Source organism: Carcharhinus amblyrhynchos, chromosome 15 (assembly GCF_965287045.1).
Source record: "Carcharhinus amblyrhynchos chromosome 15, sCarAmb.v2.hapA, whole genome shotgun sequence".
NCBI classification, from domain to species: Eukaryota; Metazoa; Chordata; class Chondrichthyes; order Carcharhiniformes; family Carcharhinidae; genus Carcharhinus; species Carcharhinus amblyrhynchos.
Genome location: NC_137338.1, coordinates 60,751,488 through 60,773,846, shown reverse-complemented (window position 1 = coordinate 60,773,846; position 22,359 = coordinate 60,751,488). Strand labels below are relative to the sequence as shown.

General features: G+C 41.8%; 1 protein-coding gene across 1 annotated transcript in view; it reads right to left on the bottom strand.

Moving 5' to 3' along the window:
• LOC145352878 (mucosal pentraxin-like) overlaps positions 1 to 22,359 on the bottom strand; it is a 53,480-nt gene that overhangs the window by 23,947 nt on the left and 7,174 nt on the right. Inside the window, exons 2-4 of the mRNA XM_080203182.1 lie at positions 13,342 to 13,445; positions 6,743 to 7,381; positions 2,524 to 2,559 (exon numbers count right to left, since the gene is read on the bottom strand). Of these exons, the coding sequence (XP_080059308.1) occupies positions 2,524 to 2,559; positions 6,743 to 7,381; positions 13,342 to 13,444 (778 nt within the window). The 5' untranslated portion in view covers position 13,445. The remainder of the gene's footprint in view (positions 1 to 2,523; positions 2,560 to 6,742; positions 7,382 to 13,341; positions 13,446 to 22,359) is intronic.

Sequence of the window (22,359 nt, the reverse complement as noted above, 5' to 3'; positions counted from 1 at the left end):
TGTCCCAGTGTGTTAATATGATATTACAGATCTAAGGGCCAACTATTTTAAAAGCACATTTCTGTTCTCAAACCTTTACATTGAGTTTAAAAGCATTTTTCAAAATGCACAGACAACATGGCATCTTTCTGTGTTTATTAAAATCTTTGTTAGACTCGTGTGTCTAGAGCTGGCTGTAGAGAGTCATTAAAAAAAATGCAAAGCTCCTCCATGGTGCTTCATTAAATTTTAAAAGATTTGAAAAACCCTTTTACTTCTGATTGTACCGGAGACAGAAAACAATGCCACAGGACCTCAACATGATTAACTTCCTGGGGGAGCAAAGCTTCATTAAAAATAATGTAGCAGCCATTTTTGTTTTGGTTACAATTTTAAAAATAGGCTGAGAACAGGCATTTGGGTGTACTCTGAGAAGTAACATCAGACAGGGCTCTTGGTCAAGATAGGCCAAAGAAGAAAGTATTAAGAAAACAACTGGTGCTCTGCCACAAGAGTCCAGTCAATCTTCATGTGCTGTATCAACAGAATTAATGAGGAACAGGAAACATTCTTACTCTTCGCAAAACATTGGAACCTGCTGAATTGACCTAAAAAGGCAAACCTCCAAATATAAACCAGGAACTATCACAGCTACAAAACCAAACCATACGTTTCAACCCTTTCGCTTCGGGAAGAAGGGATTCAAACAATAGACCTCTAATGATAGCTCATAGAGACTGAATTGAAATAGCATCACGCTTGAGATGTGGTGATCCTCAGATTAAAATCGTCACTGGTCAGCTCTTCCCCTCAAAGGCAAGAGCAGCCTATGGTCATCAGGGACTAAGATGACTTTATCTTTACCTAACTAACTTTCAGCAGTAGTTTATGTAAGGGGATAACATATTATCTTGTTTAGGGGTAAAATATATTTCCACATCTTTTAAACTGCATCATTCATAAATTGAAGACAGCCACACCACAATGAATCCTTAGCTCACGGACGAATTCAAGGAAACACCTTTTCCATGGTTGTAACAAAGATTAAAAAATAAGAGCTATTAATATCAGTGTATTTCCCATATATGAATATGATAAAATTCATACATCTCAGAAACCTTCGCTTCACCGTATGAATGTGCTGAGCCAGAGCTACATTTTTAAATTATCATGTCTGGTCATGTTGTGTCATCTTACTGGACTGATAGTCCAATTTATTATCCAGCAGAATATAATTTCAAATCTCAACATGGCTACTTAAAATTTTGAATTCAGTTTACTCTAGAAATAAAAAAACAGACATCATTAAAAAATGGCCATGTGACTTTTGGATTGGCCGACTTCTTCATTCATATATTTTAAACAAGCAGTCCCTTGTCCAGCCTTGTTGATATGTGACTCTATTCCCACTCCAACGCGATTGTGATTGATTCTGAACTCTCTGAAGTGGCCTAATAAACCACTCAGTTGAGCGAAACCTGTACAAAGAATGTCACATGCAGTAGTTCAAAAAGAAGGCCCACCACCATCCTCTCAGGGTAGTTAGGAATAGGTGAAACATGCTCACAGTTTCAGAATGACTCAAAAGAAAAGCCTTGAAGTAGAACCCCAACGATTAAAAGTATTGTGAGCAATACCAAAGTAAAATATCATTGTGCCTCCAAGAGTGAGGCAATACCAAAGAAACCTTTCTAAGATGTTTCTCCAAAACTAGGCAGTCAGAAATATCCCAAACTCACAACATTTATTCCAAATTGGACTTGAACAGTATTTTTTAATGTTAGTTTGTAAACTCAGTGAGTGGATCAATGATGTGCCTGAATTTGGAGACACATTCTTCCCCAGGAAACACTTATCAAAGTGATATACAAAAAGAGGAACCCTTTAAAGGTTTTCTGTAAAGTTTGGCTGTTTATGATGTACTGTCCCACACAGGATACTTCAAACTGTGTGGCTATATCTTCCAACCTTGTTTGTGGAAACAGGGTTGGGTAACTTAATAGGCACAAAGGTTGTAGATTAGTCTCAGCTAACCCTCATTTACCTAAATGCTGATGCAATTTGGCAAGATAGCACAAACAATAAACTAGTTTTCTGTGCTATGTGTTGTCAAAAAATTAGACCAGATTCATGGAATTAAAAAAAGTAAAGTAGGAAACATATCGTAATCCTCAAACACCACATGTAAATGATGCTGTTTAAATGCTTGAGAAAGATATGGTCTGATGTGCAGACACTGACAACACACTTGGACAGACGCCAATACTTCTGCACTCTCAAAGCCACCCAAAACTGTCACTTGGGGATTGGTCTCTGGGCTCCTCACTTATTTCTGACCCTGACTGTCAAAAGTGCGCAAGAAAATCTTTTAAATGTCTCCCATTGGCTTTCCTTTTCTCCTTGTCCTTACTTGACAGCCCTTATTAGAGTTAAAATACATCTTTGCACAAAACCTTTAGAGAGATAGAAGAGATGTTTCAGAGAGGTAATATTCAAACCAGGAAGTTCCCAAAGTATATATATACATATATACTTACTCCTTACCTGAACGTTTGAAACGAGATTTGTGAAACGATTGACCTAAAAGATCAGAACTTTATCAATATTCAGTCCCACCTAAATATACAGGCGACTTGCATCTTTCAGCCAACAGGGCGCTTTTATTACTGGTTTCGGCATGAATTATTATACAGGGGGATTGGAATCACAGCATAACATTGCTAACACTCATTTAAACATGTGCGAGAGAAGTTTGTTTGTTCATCATTTGCTAAAAGGCATTGATCTATTCTAAGTGGATGTGTGTCTTTTATACATACATTCAACTTTACTCGGCATAAATGCTACACCTGGTATAAGTTCAAACCTGGGAGCTTTTGTTAATGTTTAAGAAACTTTTTGGAGAAAAGTCAACTGTTAAACATAAGTAATAAACGAAGACTGCATTGCCAAATAATTACTCATACAGTTACAGCAATACTAGCAGCTGGCCATTCAACTCCTCAGACCTGCTACATTCAATTAGATTACAGCTGATATGCATCTCCACTCCATATTTCTGTCTTTGTATCATATTCTATGATTTTCTTGCTTAAAAAAAATTGATTTAAATCATGAAAGCTTCAATTGTCCCTTAAGCATGAACAATTGTTTAGGGAGGGAATTTTATTATTAATGGTTTGGTCCATCTACGACATTAAATAATCTTTGTACTATATAGACTCGTTCTTGATACAGATTATCAATTCACGTGCAGACCCCAAAGAGGACACTTAGTTGCTATTAATATGGCCAGGAAAAGCACTACTCAGGTACGTAGAGTCATTCCTGGGCCATTCACACGAGCTGGAGAATCTTCAGGTGTAGGCCCACTCCTTTTGCTGGTCAATATATCTAGAAATGCATGAAGATATTCAGCTTCAGCAGAAGAAGGCTGCTGAGATGAAGGCTCTTCTGCAGATCAGTAGATATAAGGCCTTGAATTGTCCAAGGGTAGGACAGGGAGAGAGTGTTGAATAAAAATATAACTATGTCCTCATGAATCATCAGCTTGCCTTCTCAGGCATCTGCAGACATTTTGAATCATAGGGATCTCAGGGAAGACCCCCATGCCTCAAGCTGTAGTACCATCTCCATTGATAACCAGCATTTGGAATGGTAGTATGGAGCAGGAGACTGCTAACTTACATTAATATTCCTTCAGGGACCAAAAAGGCCAGGAATTTTCCTCTTGATCTGAGAAAGAGACACTGGGCCTTTCCTGGCCTGGGCTTTCCTTCCTCCACTAACTGTGATTCTCTTCTTTCAGCTTTGCAAAGCACTTACTTTTTACTGGGAATGGTTTCCCTGGGTCACCAGCAGTTGCCTGCTGTCATCCAAAGTCCTCTTCGCCAGTTGGGTAGTGTTAGGTAACCAACATGTAAAGAAGACTCAACAAATAAAATACACCAGTTGGGCTCACACCGATGATGGCATTCAGTCTTGCCACCATCTCTGACTCACCCCTCACCACCAACTCTGCCGCAAGTTCAAATCGACCTTCAAATATTTAATTATAACACTCAAAGCGGTCTTTCACGGAAAAATTACTCGAAGATTTATTGTTGCATTGCTCACAGCAAGTTGAAGGACACTGGGCCAGCTAATTCCCCAACACTGCAACCTTCCACCTTGTTCCTAGTGAAGTCTGAGTTGATCTACATCCATAATGCAAAAAGGTCCCTCATTCCTTCTTCCCCTTCTCCTCCTCTTTCCCCCAACCCCATCCAGATTTCAGCTTTTCCGTTCACACCTTGTCACAGGGGTCATATCGCTCTTTTTGCCTCTTCAACTGTGTTGTTCCTTCTTTCAATCATTTTAAAAGGACAATGGTATCTTTCTGTCTCTTCGCCTATCAGCGGTCATCTCTCCCCTTCTCACCTCTCCCTAATTTTCAGTCATTACTGAAATAAATAAAATCAGTTTGTTTATTATAAAAAAAACCCCATAAATTACACATTGAAGAACTAGAGGTTCCTCTTGGTAGTGGTGGTGAGGGAGGGGCAGGGGGAATCAGAGAGAAATTTTCCAATATTTTTCCTTCCTACATCGGCCTTCACGTTTCTTATTTATTTTTCCACTCCCAGTAGATTACATGACTATGAGAAAACAGAAAATACTGGGCAAATTTAGCATCTGTAGAGAGATACTCGGGGTGAGATTTTACGACCTCGCTCATCCCAAAACCTTAAAATCCCTCCTGAGGTCAACGGACCTTTCCATGTTCCGCCCCTTGCCCGCTCCAATTTCCGTGGTGGACGGGGCAGTGAAATTCCAGACTCTGGGTTAACGTTTCGAGTCTGTATAACTGCTTGGAGAAGTTCTGTGGAAGAGTCACATGGACTTAAAATGTTAACTGGGTTTTTCTCTCCACGGGTACTACTAGACCTGCTGAGATAATCCAGCATTTTTTCTGTTTTTCTTTCGGATTTCCAGGATCCACAGTATTTGGCTTTTATCTGCGATTACATGACTACTCTCTGCTGTGGAATATAAAGTAACCTATTCTTATGAACAGATAAATATGGAATTAAGGTTAGGTTCAATCTCATTTGATTGAAGTTTTTGTTTTACTGATAAATAGCTTTCAAATTTGTACTGCAAGTTGGAAATTAGTTTGTGATGTTCATTCCCAAAATGCTTTATGATTTAATGTATCAGGGTACAATTTAACTAATTGTATTGGTTAACTTTGACAAACAGGGCTGGATATGAAATTCATGCCTGTTGGCCTCTTTTTCTGATCATAAGATAGCCATGATTGACTTGAAGTTAAACAATGGTCAATGGTTGCATGCTTGATGATAAACACATTGGCCGTCTGAAAGTTTAGCACGGACATTTGCATTTCCGGGAATCTTCACTATAACTGTTATCAGGATATAATGAACGTACAAGGACAGTGTGTGAGGCAAGAAGCTTATGAAATTTTTTTTTCTTCTTTTGTTACCTATTTTTAGAAAATCAGGATCAAAAAGATTGACCTACATTATATCTCTATCCAGGGGGGCAATTGAGTAATATTATTTATTTCTGTGCATGTTCATTAGGTAAAAAGTCTGACAACACCAGGTGTTGTCAGACTTTTTACTGTGTTTACGCCAGTCCAACGCCGGCATACCCACATCATGTTCATTAGGGACATTGCAGTATCAAGGACTTAAACAAATGCAATAAAAGGTTTAAATTGCAAACTAGATTTGGACTGGAGTTCCTCGATCTCGTCCACAACTGGGATTGTCCGATTCCACAGCAGTGAATGGAAATTTGGCCGAGTGCCAAATTCTCTGTTCTCGCTGACAGTGGATATGGGGTGAACAAGATTGGAGAATCCCGGCTTTGGCTGTTGGACTTGAATTGCCTTACAGAGCCTCATGAACCATGATGGTTAAGGCTTCATGGCTACCTGGGGTGGGCAAAATGGACAAGTTGGACATTTTTCCAGTCCTATTTATTTTTTATGTTAGTTATCTGCAAATCAGGAATAGTATGAAGGATGAACGTTCCTTTGTAAGTGCTTTCGAGCCATGAAATTGATCATTTCTTATTTGGAGGCAGGCTCTTGTGTACACGGATTTTAGTTGTTTACATGAAGATGGTTACTGGGCATCCAAATGTGAGGAATCAAATGGCCAGATGGGAATTATGCAGTTAAGGGTAGGATAATGTATTGGGGTGTGTTCAAGGGGTTAGTGCTTTATAAGGTCTGCAGGGATGAAGCTGTTGAGCTAAAGTTTATTAATCGGTTTTTGATTTTGCGTGGAGAATTTATTTTCCAGTTTATATTGAGGTGAGTGAGGTAGTCCTCTCCGCTGGCTCTCAGCCAATTGTTCTTTTTGACTGTGAATAGGTAGAACATGTTAGTGGAATGTGATTGGGAAAGTGTTGTGGCAGTACGTGACTCACCGAGTGGAATTGTGTCAGAAGGATTGGCAGTACTGTTTTGGCAATATGTGATTAGGTGCAATTTTGGGTGGAGTGTAATTGGCAAAGTATTGTTGGCATTGGTGAGAAAAATAAAAATTGAGCGAACGGTTTTGTGTAATCTGATTGTTATGTTGGCTTACGTCCATCAAATTGGAAAGGCAAAACTCTTTGTTAACTCTTTATTAAGTAATTGTGTCACTGTGCTACCTTAGCGATGAAAATACAATTCAATTTCTTCTCAATCATGTGATAAGATCATACCTTAAATAAACTCTTTAATCAGCGCAGTGGTACTTACAGCAAGGTAGTGAGTCATCATATTCCAAGATTGATCCACTGAAGTCCCATTGTTGGCTGTCCCAGTTGATAACATTTCCATCTTCACAGTTTAGCTGGGATATTGCCTTCCTGCCTTTTGCATGATCCCACAATCTGAACAGATACAAGTCTCCAACAAATGTCTCAGGGTCCACCCTCAAGCGGTCTGGCTCCCGACTGTGCTTTCGACCAAGCACCAGGCTCCCGTTTTGACCAAGTTCGTAATAGCTGTTCAGTGTTTTTGAAAGCACTTCTGTTTTATTCACATAAATATATGTTTTGTGAGTTTTTCCACTCCACGTTAAACACAGGGAATGCCAGTTAGCTAAGGAAATGTTTTTCTGTACATTAATCCGTTGATGAAACAACCAGATTATCAATTTTCTGTTTATCACCATAATGCCAAGGTCATGGTTAGGATTGGAAGGAATGCGCTTGGTATCTGTGTTGTAAGTAAATGCTGTCATTCCTTTCATATTATTCTGTCTTAGCCTGATGTCAATGCAGAGAGTAAAACTATCAAGTGGAGGAATGCTTGTTCCTGGTGATAGTGTCCCATATTCATCAGGAGCATTAAGCTGGAAAACTGCCTTTTGGTTTTTGAGGGTAGCGCATTTTCCTGGAAAGAATTGGAAAATAAAATTAATACATGATCATTGCCATTTGAGTTTTAAGATCAAAGAAGTAAGAAATGTTAATGTTCAGCAGTCAAAAGCCCACAAAGAAATGTGCCTATTTCACATAAATCAATTGGTTAAGATGCAAGTGCTGTTGTTGGATTTATAATTTATTTATTAGTGCCACAAGTAGGTTTACATTAACAGTCTAATGAGGTTGCTGTGAAAATCCCCTAACATTCTCATTGTTTACAATGGAGGTACATGTAGAAGTGAAGCTTCCTTCAACAGATCCAATTATCATCACACAGGTTTCAGAAATATGGATTTTACATTTTTAAGGAGACCGTATCAACCTTTTCAAGCCATTTGAAGAGGTGGAGTACTCTTTTAGATATGTCCAGAGAACCTTTGAAGAGCGGTAAGGTGCTTATTGCTATTGATAAGAGTAGATGTAAATGTGTATAAAAAGTGGATAAGCTCTGTTGAACTGCTAAACTTTGAAGGGAATTAAATCTCCTGCCCTTTAAATAAAAAGAAACTGCACTTGTAAACAAAAAATGTTTGCAATTTCACTTGTCTATTGACTTAGGACTCAGGCTTATAGGATTAGTGCAGCACGACTGATTTCACAACCTATGAATATCACAGCGGGGTGCCTGTCAGGGCAGACTTTGATTGACAGCTCTGAGCTGTGATTATAGATGGAATTCTACGGCCATGCCAGTGATGGGAATCATCGCAGGCGGGATGGAAAAAATTGGAGAGCAGCCAAAAGTCCTGACTGCGATGATGCCCGCTGCTGGCAGGACTGAAAACCATGGCCACAGCTTTTGATTTGGGGTTATGAATACAAATGCTTGCATTTTTATGAGGAATTAAGTAGCTGAAAGAATTTAACTGAAGTTTTTTTAATCAATGAGCATTTTTCTTGAAACAATTAAGTCATCAATCAACACTGAGAACTTGACTTCATCTCAGCATGGATCCAAAGGTTTGCCCACGGTGATACTGGGTGAGTTGGGATGAAGGATGGAAGGGTAAGATGCCCTTTTGGAGAGTCAGTGCAGACTTGATGGGCCAAATGGCCTCCTTCTGCAATTCCAGTGGTGGGTGGGATGGGAGGATTCCAGCCAATGTCTGTGCTTTAGTAAAGAGACTGAAATCTGCAACCAAATGCAGCCGTGACTGCAAACTTGCAGGGTGGCAACAGTGGTTCGCACTGCTGCCTCACAGTGCCAGGGACCCGGGTTCGATTCCCAGCTTGGGTCACTGCCTGTGTGGTGTCTGCACATTCTCCCCATGTCTGCGTGGGTTTCCTCCAGATGATTCGGTTTCCTCCCACAGTCCAAAAGACGTGCTGGTTAGGTGCATTGGCCATGCTAAATTCTCTCTCAGTGTACCTGAAACAGACACTGGAGCGTGATGACTAGGGGTTTTCATAGTAACTTCATTGCAAGCCTAATAAAAAGCTTTAAACTTTAAACTCATGGGAGGGCGAAGACCAGTGTGACCATGAAGGTGATTGTGATGATGAAGATTTATGCATCTGGCTCCTTCCAGGCTCGAGGAGATATTTGCAGCAACTCACAGCTTGCCACCCACTGATACAGAAAGATCACTGAGGCTGTTTATTCAAAGAAAGCTAGCTAGAAATAAGCAGGTGGGATCAGCACAAACCTCCAATAGGATTTGCAGCCTTCCCCGTGGCATAGGATGCCATTGACAGCAAGCGCATTTTTCAGGTATTATAAGTCAACTCTGCTGGCAATTAGATCCAAATGGAATGCCACTTTCAAAAGGTCAGACTAGAGAGTGACCATAGACAGTGAATCAAGTAATTCAATGCTTGTCAGCAGCCATGATGCCTTCGTACTGTGCCAGCTGTTTCTGAGCCACCATGGCAATGGGTGACTACTGGGCAATAATATTGCTGATGAGTCCAGTGCACAAATGTGTACTGTGTACACACACTGAAAAACAAGCTGTCACACAATGTGAAATAGCAAACCATTAGCATGATAAAACAACGCTACTGCTGCTTGAACCTCTCTTGAGGAGCCTTATAGTACTTGGCAGGACAGATGTCAAAACTTGTGTTCTACTGTACTCTGCATAATCTCGCCATCATGAAGTGACAGCCCCTGCCACTAACCATAACAGCACTGGCTCTAAACTACCCAGAAGTGAACTGTACCATCTCAGTACCGACAGGGAACCTCAAACGAGGGCACTGACACAGTGGCAGGAATAGAAGAATGAATATTGTCATCCTGAAATGTAAGCTGTCACTCCAATACGGTGTCAAGATCCATCCATGTCAAACCCTGTGCCAAGTTGCTGTTGGGCCCCTCTGTGTCACTTGACAACAACCTTAGATTTCCCAATGGGTCAGACATGTCACTGTGCATACCCATCAGCATTTTTCTATTGGCTGCTCCATCCAAATGACCTCACCCTCCAGCAGGCTGACATCAGTACTATCCTTACGCCTTGTCCTGGCAGAAGCCTGGTGCCACATAGAACATATAACACAGAACACTACAGCACAAACAGGCCCTTCGGCCCACAAGTTGCGCCGATCATATCCATACCTACTAGGCCTATCTATAACTCTCAATTCCACTAAATCCCATGTACTCATCCGGAAGTCTCTTAAAAGACCCCAGCGAGTTTGCCTCTACCACCACCGACGGCAGCCGATTCCACTCACTCATTAGGTGCAAGATCCCATCTCTATGTTATTGTCTAAGCCAAAGCCAGCTTTATCTATTTTATGATTTTATTTTAGCCAACTTCATTTAACTGGTGTGAACAAGTTACAACTTGGAGGCCCCTGCTGATGCGCCCCAACCAATGAACAGTGCACATCAATCCTACAAATGAGCATGCAGCACAAAGTTGGCATGTTTCCTGGATTATACTGAATGGCTACAAGTTAACTACACATCACGATCCCACACCCATTTTCAGGGCTATTCAATTTAGCTTCCATCAAGTCTGTATATGTATGTTTCTCACTGAGTGTTTTGGCATCACAAGTACAGAGTTAGCTGACAATTGGAAGGCGAGTGGATTAGTTGCAAGATACTTTTGTACCAGCTGGGTTGATCTCTGAAAAATTGTTACATTGTGAAAGCTGTGGGGTTCCTACTCTGCTTTGTTGCTGTTTTATGTGACGATGCCAACTTGCTTCAGGCCGTTTGACTCAGATGCAGGTAGATATGGTGGAGTGTGGATCAATTATAGACTGTGTAGAGGGTGTGGCTGAAAACACTCCTTAATTTTAACCAGTCACTCCAACAGCATCACATTTGCCATAACCAATGGCAACTCCCCTGGAGGGGTTCAGCGGACGACAAGGATCCTGACTGATTTTTTTTTTCAATTTCAGTCCTGGATTGCCAAAAACACAAATCACACCCTGACTGACGTTATCAAACTGCATTTGAAATGGATGCACATTGCTTGAGCAAGAGACAGGAATGTGATCCCTATTCATAAACATTGCTTTTTGAAGATTGTTAAGTCTAATCATTCCCACTGGGATAATATTGCACAGTCATGTCTTTTAGAAAGGCATGATTCTCATTCAAAAAAAAGTGACTTGTTAAATCTTACTTCCTCAGTTTTCAGACATGTCCTACACAATGATAAGACAATGCAGCTCAGCAAGTTGATCCAGTGCACACCCACGAGCACATCAGGTATAGAAGTGTAAGTGGTTATGTTACAGAACCATCAGCCGCCTGAACTAAAGATCCAATGCAATATGCAGCAGTTGGGGAAGTTAAATCCAATTCATCACAAAAAAAAAGACCGGCACCAGTTTAATTTACAGATTATTGTTAAAAACCCATCGGGTTCACCAATATCCCTTTGGGAAGGGGAAGGGGAAGCCTGAGCCAACCTGGCCCACAAGTGAATCCAACCCACAGCAACTCTTCTCTGAACTATCCTCTGATTTGGCGTATCAAACTAATCAATTATATTAAACCTCTATAAAAAGCAATAATAAAACTGAATGGACGCGGTCAGCATGGACCTAAGCATTGGTAATGACAAAGGCACATGTCAGCTTTGCAGTGTCCTCCTCAATAACATCTGGGGACTTGTGCCAATACAGGGAGAGGTGTCCCAAAGACTTGTTGAGACATAAACATAGGGCTGAATCTTTTGGCCCTTCCCACCAATGGGATCTTCTGGTCCCGCCAAAGGTTCCCTGGTGATGGAATGGGTGACCAATGCAAAATGCCCTAGACGTCCATGACTGGAACATCCTGTCAGCAGTCACTGGTGTGTCACCTCCGCTGCTAGAAAACACGTGGCAGAGTGGGGGCCAAAATCCTGTCCATAGTCATACTCAGAGAATCAAACCTCTCAGCCAATGTACCAGACTACTCCATCATCATCCCTAGGTATGTTATCCTACACTGCCTCTTCCCTCCTGCATTCAAAATCCTACCTCCTCCCTCCTGCATGGAAGATTCTGCCTCAGAATTTTCACTTGAGCCACTCTTTAGTGCTTACTTTCATTAAGCTAGGTAATAAAGGCTGGAATTAGAATCAACCTTTACACACTTTAATAAACTTTTATTTACATAGATAGACATTAAAAACATGAATCTTCTAACCCAACAGTGTCAAACATCCTGATGTGGAGAGCACAAATAACTCCCCATCACCTGCATTCAATGAAACATGTTTACTGTACAAGTATCATTTAGATTTTACTCCTAACTTCATTCCATATGTTCCTTTCTACCGATTTAGAGGCCATTTTATTCTCCTCTCTAAAAAGTGCTCTGTGATATTTTAAAGTGGGGGCAGCAGTGTGGCGCACTGGTTAGCACTGCTGCCGAACAGCACCAGGGACCCAGGTCCGATTCCCGGCTTCGGTCACTGTCTGTGTAGAGTTTGCATGTTCTTCCTGTGTGTGTGGGCGTTTCCTCCCGTAGTTCAAAATTTGCGAGTTAGGTGAATTGGCCATGCTAAATTGCCCCTTAGTATCAGGGGGACTAGCTCGGCTAAATGCAAATTACTGCAGATGCTGGAATCTGAAATCAAAAGAGAAAATGCAGGAAAATCTCAGCAGGTTGGCAGCATCTGTAAGGAGAGAAAAGAGCTGACATTTTGAGTCCAGATGACTCTTTGTCAAAGCTAGGGTAAATGCATGGGCTAATGGGAACACAGCCTGGGTGGGATTGTGGTCAGTGCAGACTCGATAGGTTGAATGGCCTTCTCTTGCATTGTAGGATTCCATGATCTTATGATAAGTGAGGAGGGTTAGATTGTGCATATTGTTGTCTCTCCTTGGTCAACCTTCAGAACGCACCAAAGCTCTTTAGGCAGCATCTTTGAAGCCCATTACTGCCACCATCTAGAAGGATAAGGGCTGCAGAAACATGGAACGCCCACCACCTGGAAGTTCCCCTCCAAGTCACTCCATCCCAACTTGGAAATATATCTTCCCTGTCACCAGGTTAAAAACTCTGGAACTCTTTCCCTGACAGCACTGTGATGTACCTACACTGCGTGGCCTGTAACAGTTCAAGGAGGCAGATCACTATTACTGTCTCTTGGGCAATTAGGGACTGGCAATAAATGCTGTTCCGGCCAGTGGCGCTCACATCGTGTAAAAATGATTTTAAAAGCAAGCCAACTTTCAATATATGAGTACAGTTTCAACTTTTAAATGTTTTAATGTTTACACTCAACTGGAGAGAAAAAGAAAATTAAACAATAGTAGCTGTGTCAACTAATGAAAAGGTCTCTCTTTACAGTGTCTATTTGGAACCGCAGCTGGAGCTGGATCTATCATGCTGCCAGATAAAGCAATTTTTGAAGATAACTTTGAAGTTGGCTTCCTAACCCAGAATGTGTTTGACAGGTCACGTCCAATAGAATTGGTATAATTAACTGAGGCCATCACTGGTACTAACTCACAACCATTGATTCTTACCTTGATATGTAGTGAGAACAAAAAAAAGAACAGCAGAGACAATATGAGCTTTAGCAGACATCCAGCAGCTTGAGCTGCAATACTGTGTTCCGCAGGAAATCATTCTAAAAAGAAAGCAAAATTAATAATAAAATTAAAACAGTTCAATAAATGTTTTCTGCTCTACATAATAAGCAGCAGCTTACATTTATGTTGCGCCTTTGACCTTGGCAAATTGTTTCACAGATACGTGATCAAAACAATGGATTGGTCAAAGAGATGAGTTGCAAAGGAAATCTTAAACGAGGAAAAGGAGGCGGAGAGGTAGATATATTTATCGAAGGATCCAGCGTCACAGCAAAAATGGGGTAAAGAGAATTGGAGATATGCAACTAGACTGGAGTTGGCGACACAGAGTGAGAAGAGATAGACTTCATTTCAGGCCTATGACCAATACCAATCTCATTGACCTCCTATTCCACAATGTGGAGTGAGAATTATTGTACCTTTGACAAGGTACCGCTTGGTAGGTTGTTGTAAGAACATAAGAACATAAGAAATAGGAGCAGGAGTCGGCCATCCAGCCCTTCGAGCCTGCCCCGCCATTCAATAAGATCATGGCTGATCTGTTGTGGCTCAGTTCCACTTTCCCGCCCTCTCCCCATAACCCTTAATCCCCTCGCTTATCAAAAACCCATCAACCCGCGTCTTAAAAATATTTAGCGAGGCAGCCTCCACCACTTCAACGGGCAGAGAATTCCAGAGATTCACCACCCTTTGAGTGAAGAAGTTCCTCCTCAACTCCGTTCTAAACCGCCCCCCTTTATCTTGAGGCTGTGCCCCCTAGTCCTACTGTCCTTTCTGAGCGGGAAGAGTCTCTCCACCTCTATCCTATCCATCCCATTCATCATCTTATATGTCTCAATGAGATCTCCCCTCATTCTTCTAAACTCTAACGAGTACAAGCCTAGTTTATTCAGCCTCTCCTCATAGCTCAACCCCCTCAACTCTGGTATCAGCCTAGTAAACCTCCTCTGCACTCCCTCCAAGGCCAAAATATCCTTGCGTAAGTACGGCGCCCAAAACTGCACACAGTACTCCAGCTGCGGCCTCACCAATGCCCTATACAGCCGCAGCAAGACCTCCCTACTTTTATATTCAATCCCCCTCGCTATGAAGGCCAGCATCCCATTAACCTTCCTGACCACCTGCTGCACCTGCAAGCTGGGTTTTTGCGACTCATGCACAAGGACCCCGAGGTCCCTCTGCACCGTCGCCTGCTGCAGTTTTTCGCCACGTAAGTAATAGTCCTTCCTACCATTATTCCTACCAAAGTGGACCACCTCGCACTTGCCAACATTAAATTCCATTTGCCAGTTCCTGGCCCATTCGCCCAGCCTATCTAGATCCTTCTGCAGACTCTCCACACCCTCCGCACAATTTGCCGTTCCACCAATCTTGGTGTCATCAGCAAATTGCGACACCACACACTCAGTTCCCTCCTCCAGATCATCTATATAAATGGTAAATAGCTGAGGCCCCAGCACCGACCCCTGGGGCACTCCACTAGTCACCATCCGCCAATCCGAATAACACCCATTGACCCCCACTCTCTGCCTCCTATTTGACAACCAATCCTCTATCCACGCTAACACCCTACCCCCAACTCCATGTCCACTGACCTTCTGCAATAACCTCTTGTGAGGTACCTTGTCGAACGCCTTCTGAAAATCAAGAAAGACCACATCCACCGGCTCTCCTCTATCCACCGCCCAAGACACATCCTCATAGAACTCCAGTAAATTTGTCAGACACGACTTCCCCTTAACGAAACTGTGCTGTGTCTGCTCTATCAAGCAATTCCCCTCAAGATGCCTCGCTATTTCCTCCTTGATGACGGATTCTAACATTTTACCTACAACAGACGTTAAACTAACCGGCCTATAGTTCCCTGCCTTTTGCCTAGGGTGAGGTATCTAAATGGATACAAAATTGACTTCCTGACAGAAGCCACAGGTTGGTTATAGAGAGTTGTTTGTCAAACTGTAGGCCTGCGACCAGCAGTGTGCCTCAGGGATCAGTGCTGGGCCCACTGTTACTTGTCACTTATATTAATGATTTGGATGAGAATATAGGAGGCATGATTAGTAAGGTTGCAGATGACACCAAGATTGGTGGCCTGGTGGACAGTGAGGAAGGTTACCTCCAATTGCAGCGGGTTCTTGATCAATTGGGCCAGTGGGCTGACGAATGGCAGATGGAGTTTAATTTAGACAAATGCGAGCTAATGCATTTTGGTAGATTGAACCAGGGCAAGGCTTACTCAGTTAATGGTAGGGCACTGGGGGGAGTTACAGAACAAAGAGATCTCGGGGTACATGTTCATAGATCTTTGAAAGTGGAGTCACAGGTGGACAGAGTGGTAAAGAAGGCATTTGGTATGCTTAGTTTCATTGGTCAGAACATTGAATACAGGAGTTGGAACATCTTGTTGAAGTTGTACAAGACATTGGTAAGACCACACTTGGAATACTGTGTGCAATTCTGGTCACCCTATTATATAAAGGATATGATTAAACTAGAAAGAATACAGAAAAGATTTACTAGGATGCTATCAGAACTTGATGGATTGAGTTAAGAGGCTGAATAGAATGGGACTTTTTTCTCTTGAGCATAGGAGGCTGAGGGGTGATCTTATAGAGGTCTATTAAATAATGAGGGCGTAGACAAGGTAGATAGTCAATATCTTTTCCCAAAGGCAGGGGAGTCTAAAACTGGATGGCATAGGTTTAAGGTGAGAGGGGAGAGATACAAAAGTGTCCAGAGGGGCAATTTTTTCACACAGAAGGTGGTGAGTGTCTGGAACTAGCTGCCAGAGGTAGTAGTAGAGGCAGGTACAATCTTATCTTTTAAAAAACATTTTGATAGTTACATGGGTACGATATGTATAGAACGATATGGACGAAATGTGGGCAATAGGGTTTAGTTTTGGGGTTTCAAAAAAAAAAGGAGGCATGAACATATTGGGTCAAAGGGCCTGTTTCCATGCTGTAAACTTTTATGACTCTATGAATCCCTACAGTGCAGAAGGAGGCCATTCGGCCCATTGGGTCTGCACCGACTACAATCCCAGGCTTTATCCATGTTTATACCCTGCTGGTCCCCCTGACACTAAGGGCCAATTTAGCATGGGCAATCCACCTAACCTGCAATGTTTGGATCGTGAGAGGAAACCAGAGCGCCCATAGGAAACCCACACCGACACGGGGAGAATGTGCGGTCAGTAACCCGAGGCCGGAATTGAACCTGGGTTCCTGGTACTGTGAGGCAGCAGTGCTAATCATTGTGCCGTCATGCCACACATTTAGGCTGATCCTGAAGCCCTGTGTTACAAATCATCGACCTTGGCAAAACAGCTTGTGATAAACCTAATTCTAGAAAGATTAAATAATACGTAACAGAAACGGTGTGTATGTTATCTCATTTGATATAATTTACTAATGAAGAAATAAATTGGATTATTGAATATTAAATTTCATGTTTAGACAAAAAAAACAGCTGCACAAGAAACATGGGAACAAACATAAGCCATTCAGTCTCTCAAGCATATTCCTCCACTCAAATAAATTATAGCTGATTTGTATCTTAACTCCATTTACCCAGCTTGGTTTGGTAACCCTCGGTACCTTTGTGAAACAAAATGTCCCAGTGCTGGAATGCTACATGGTAATGGTTTCCAATGTGAGAGTTATTCAAAGATCAGTTTGGCACCAAGGAATCAACTATGTCTTTCACAGGGGAATAATCACCTCAATTTTTTTTCAGTATGTGCTGTGCTTAATTCAAACATCATCAATTTTAGGTAAAGGCAAAATACTGTGGATGCGGGAATCTGAAACAAAAACAGAAAATGCTGGAAAATCTCAGCAGAACTGACAGCATCTGTGGAGAGGGAATAGCATCGAGTCAGGCCCTGATGAAGAGTCATCTTCGTCAGAGTCGCTGAAAGTAAGCAGGCAGTAAAGAAGGCAAATGGTATGTTGACCTTCATAGTAAGAGGATATGAGTTTCGGGATAGGGATGTTTTGCTGCAAATGTACAGGGTGTTGGTGAGGCCACATCTGGAGTATTGTGTACAGTAATGATATCCTTATCTAAGGAAAATTGACCTTGCTATAGAGGGAGTACAGCAAAGGTTTATCAGGCTGATTCCTGGGGTGGCAGGTCTGTCATATGAGGAGAGATTAAGTTGGATAGAATATATTCACTGGAGTTTACAAGAGTGAGATGGGATCTCATAGAAACTTATAAAATTCTAACAAGGTTATACGGTGTAGATTCAGAAAGGATATTCGAAATGTTCTCAATGGGGGGAGTTCAGAACTAGGAGTCATAGTTTGAGGGTAAGAAGTAAACCTTTTAGAACTGAAGTGAGGAGAAATTTCTTCACCCAGAAGGTGGTGAACGTGTGGAATTCACTACCACAGAATGTAGTTGAGGCTGAAACGTTGTCCGATTTCAAGAAGAAATTAAATATAGCTGATGGGGCTAAAGGGATCAAGGGATATGTGAGGAAGGAGATAATCAGCATATTGAATTCAATGGTCAGCCATGATCAAAGTGAATGGCGGAGTAGGCCGAATGGTTTACTCTGATTCTAGTTTCTGTGTTGTTAAGTTTTCCCCAACAGAAGCTCCATGCTGTGGATCTCACCTGCAAACTATGCCCTGGTCCCTCAACTCCTCAACCCAACTCTCTCTAAACTCTACAAACTTTTCTGGCACACTTTATACCATGAGCAGCCCCATACCTTGGGGACCACCTCACAGAACATAAGAAATAGGAGCAGGAGTAGGCCATCCAGCCCTTCGAGCCTGCCCCGCCATTCAATAAGATCATGGCTGATCTGAAGTGGATCAGTTCCACTTTCCCGCCCTCTCCCCATAACCCTTAATTCCCTTGTCTATCAGAAACCTATCTACCCGTGACTTAAATATATTCAACGAGGTAGTCTCCATCACCTCAACGGGCAGAGAATTCCAGAGAAGGAAACTCCAGAGAACTCCACAGAGAAGGAAAATGCTTTGAAATATTCAAATTATAAAGTTAAGCAGGCAAATAGGTAAATTGTCCAATTTTTTAAAACTGGGATTCTTATTCTGGTTATTTGTTTTGTCGAATGATTGTGAGAAACCGTGGGTGAAAGAAAATGAAGTTCAGGGACTCCATCACATCACGTCATTATTGTGTTTCAGTTCAGACGCTATGTATTTGCATTGTAAACTCCTGTGCTCACCTATCGGGTGCACACAAACTAGCTGCATTATACTGCTCTCAATATTAATGACCCCATGTTGCCATACATTGTGGACATGTTTATTGCCAGCTGCAACAATGTATGTTATCATTTCACTAGGATCTTTCTACAATGGTTTAGTGAATTGACTGGTGAATGTTAAAAGGGGAAATATAATATGTGTGACTGAGGGAGAGAGTTGAAGGTGAGGGTGGTGGATAATGAGCCTAGAATAGGAGAAGCACCAGGGCCTGTGGTTTCTCTCTCTGGCCCTGGTAGTGACACCATTGTGTCACTGATTAAGGCAGCATGCCCTTTTCTCTGTAACTAAAGTGTTTGCCTTGGTAACAAAGACCGCCTAAAGATCAATGTAAATGGAGCAACCTCCTCGAGGCGGTCTCATATTGATTTTGCTTCAAAGCGGTGACAGTGTAACTAAAGACAGCGCAAAACCATTTTGGTCCATTTGAACCCTAGTAGCCTCCTCTGTTTCAACGTTATTGTGGATGGAGAAGAGCAAACATGCTTTTTTTCAATCAGTAGAAGGTACAATGGTAGCCCTGTCAATTGTGACTGGAATTATACCCTGCCCCCACCTCACACCATTACGGCACGATCAGGGAGTGTAACTCAAGCTCGTATAAGCTGCACAAATGGTGTCACTGGCATTACTCATGAAACAATAACTGCACAGGAAAATCTTGTACAACTAGACCAGGGAGTGGAGTATAGATTGGGGACAGTATGCTCCTCACAAATATATTTTCTTCATAAATTCTATCCTTTCCTCGGGAAATACAAATTAGTTTCTGGTTGCAATTTAACTAAAAATTAAACTTGCCAACATCCTACAAAATCAAAAGCTATGAATGAGGAAGCTGGAGAAGTTGGGTTTGTTCACCTTCGAGAACCAAGATATTTAATAGAGGTTTTCAAAATAATGAAGGGCTTTGTGTGAGTAAATTCAGAGGAAGTGTTTCTACCAGCAAGAGCTCCAGTCAAAGGCTACAGATTTAAGATAATTGGCAAAAGGACCAAATGACAGCTGAGAAAGAATTCTGTTGTCCAACTGATTGTTATGGTGTGGAATGTATGCCTGAAAAGAAGTGGGTGATATCGCAATTTTCCAAGGGGAATTCGAAGTATAGTGGAAGGGGAAAACTGTCCAGGACAGTGAAGTAAGTGAGAATAAGCAGATAGTTCTCTCTAAAGAGTTGGCACAGACATGATGATTGAATGGCCTCATTCTGTCCTGTAAGATTCTATGGTTACAACCAAAACCGGGTTTAGTTATGACGTAGATGGTAATATTTGTTTAGTTCAGTTATCTTGTTTCAGAAGTGGAATAAAATCAATGGCAGTGCCAGGATTTCAACAAATATCCGAATCCCTCGCTGATTGGATTCATGTTGCAGAATTTACCATGTGATCCATAATCCCATCCACCTCCACCTGGATCATTTAGATTTTACGGAATGTGAGCATCGCAGGTGAGGCCAGCATTTATTGCCCATTCCTACTTGCCCTTCATAAGGTGGTGGTGAGCTGCCTTCTTGAACTGCTGCAGTTCCGGAGGTGTAGGTACACCCTCAATGTTGTTAGGGAGGAAGTTCCTGTGTTTTTACCCAGCGACAGTGAAGGAACGAGATTCAATTGTAAACAAAAGTGAGGGAATTGTGGTCAAGAACACAATTTACTCTGTCGTACTTAAAACACAATCTAACCATTTTTGTGACTGCATTGCAACTAGGATTGTCAGAGAATGTGGGCCAAGTAAGTATGGCATTAATTATATCTTAACAGGTCTTACTTGAACTTGTTAAATTACAAACTTTTACCATACAATTAATCACTTATAATACATTTAAATGGAGGATGTGTCCATTTATTGGTTGGTAAGTGAATCAAGGGTTCATGTAATATTGCAGGCCAAGAGAAGGAAACTAAAGCAGTTAAACAACTGAACCAAAAGATTTGAATGAATGTTTGTAATCCTCAGACACTTTTTCAGAGTTTTTCATGTTATCGTTGGGATTTGCTTAACTTCTGATATAGTTTGTTTGTGGATAATGACGTACACTGACATTGAGCAACAGAAAGTGTGGTTTTGTGATGCAAAACAGCATAGTGTAAGTAGATGAACTGACTCTTTTTGGATGATGAATTGTGTTGCATCAACTTCCACACGACAAAATATGAATATGAGCCTCCAATTCTCAATACTAAGGTGACAGTACTTCAAAAGTACATCATTGACTGTAAGGAGATTTGATTTGATTTGATTTACTATTGTCACACGTATTAGTATACAGTGAAAAGTGTTATTTCCTTGCATGCTGTACAGATAAAGCATAGCATACATGGAGAAGGAAAGGAGAAAGTACAGAATGAAGTATTGCAGTCATAGCCAGGGCGTAGAGACCGATCAACTTAATACGAGCTATTAAGCTGATTTTTCTCTACACCCTAGCTATGACTTTAACATGATATTCTGCACTCTCTCTGCTTCTCCATGTATGGTATGCTTTGTCTGATTTGGGATGTCCTGCAATGCTATCTCAATGCAACTCCTTCTTTTTCCTCAATTGGATAGTTGCAAGCTCGAGGCGCACGCGTGTGTCTCACTTGAATCTTGATCAAAATAGTGATCCAATGAATTTTATATATTTTAGTGCTTCCAGATAGCAGCAGCCCAATCTTTTTTTATATAGAATCCCTACAATGCAGAAGGAGGCCATTCAGCTCATCGAGGCTGCATTGACTACAATCCCACCCAGGCCCTATTGCCATAACCCCACATAGTTAGCCTGCTAACTCCCCTGACACAATGGCCCATCAAGCTAACCCGCACATCTTTGTATCTTGGGTCAACATCGTCCAACAAATGGAGCAGCAGAGAGATTAAGGAAAATCAAGAGGTGATTTATCACTGCCAACATTGGTATAATTCAGCCAATATTAAAACAAATGGACTTGCAGTACTTCTGCACATGGACTTTTACTGACATCGAGCATGGGTTGCGGCTGAACACATTAAAGGTGCAAACACAACTGTTTTTTGGATCACTGGCACTCAGCAATACAAATGAGGCAGATTCCAAGCATCAGGCACCACAATTCGCTCAAGAACATAAGAACATAAGAAATAGGAGCAGGAGTAGGCCATCTAGCCCTTCGAGCCTGCCCCGCCATTCAATAAGATCATGGCTGATCTGTCGTGGCTCAGTTCCACTTTCCCGCCCTCTCCCCATAACCCTTAATCCCCTCTCTTATCAAAAACCCATCAACCCGCTTCTTGAAAATATTTAGCGAGGCAGCCTCCACCACTTCAACGGGCAGAAAATTCCAGAGATTCACCACCCTTTGAGTGAAGAAGTTTCTCCTCAACTCCGTTCTAAACCGCACCCCCCTTTATCTTGAGGCTGTGCCCCCTAGTCCTACTGTCCTTTCTGAGCAGGAAGAGCCTCTCCACCTCTATCCTATCCATCCCATTCATCATCTTATATGTCTCAATGAGATCTCCCCTCATTCTTCTAAACTCTAACGAGTACAAGCCTAGTTTATTCAGCCTCTCCTCAAAGCTCAACCCCCTCAACTCCGGTATCAGCCTAGTAAACCTCCTCTGCACTCCCTCCAAGGCCAAAATATCCTTGCGTAAGTGCGGCGACCAAAACTGCACACAGCACTCGAGCTGCGGCCTCACCAATGCCCTATACAGCCGCAGCAAGACCTCCCTACTTTTA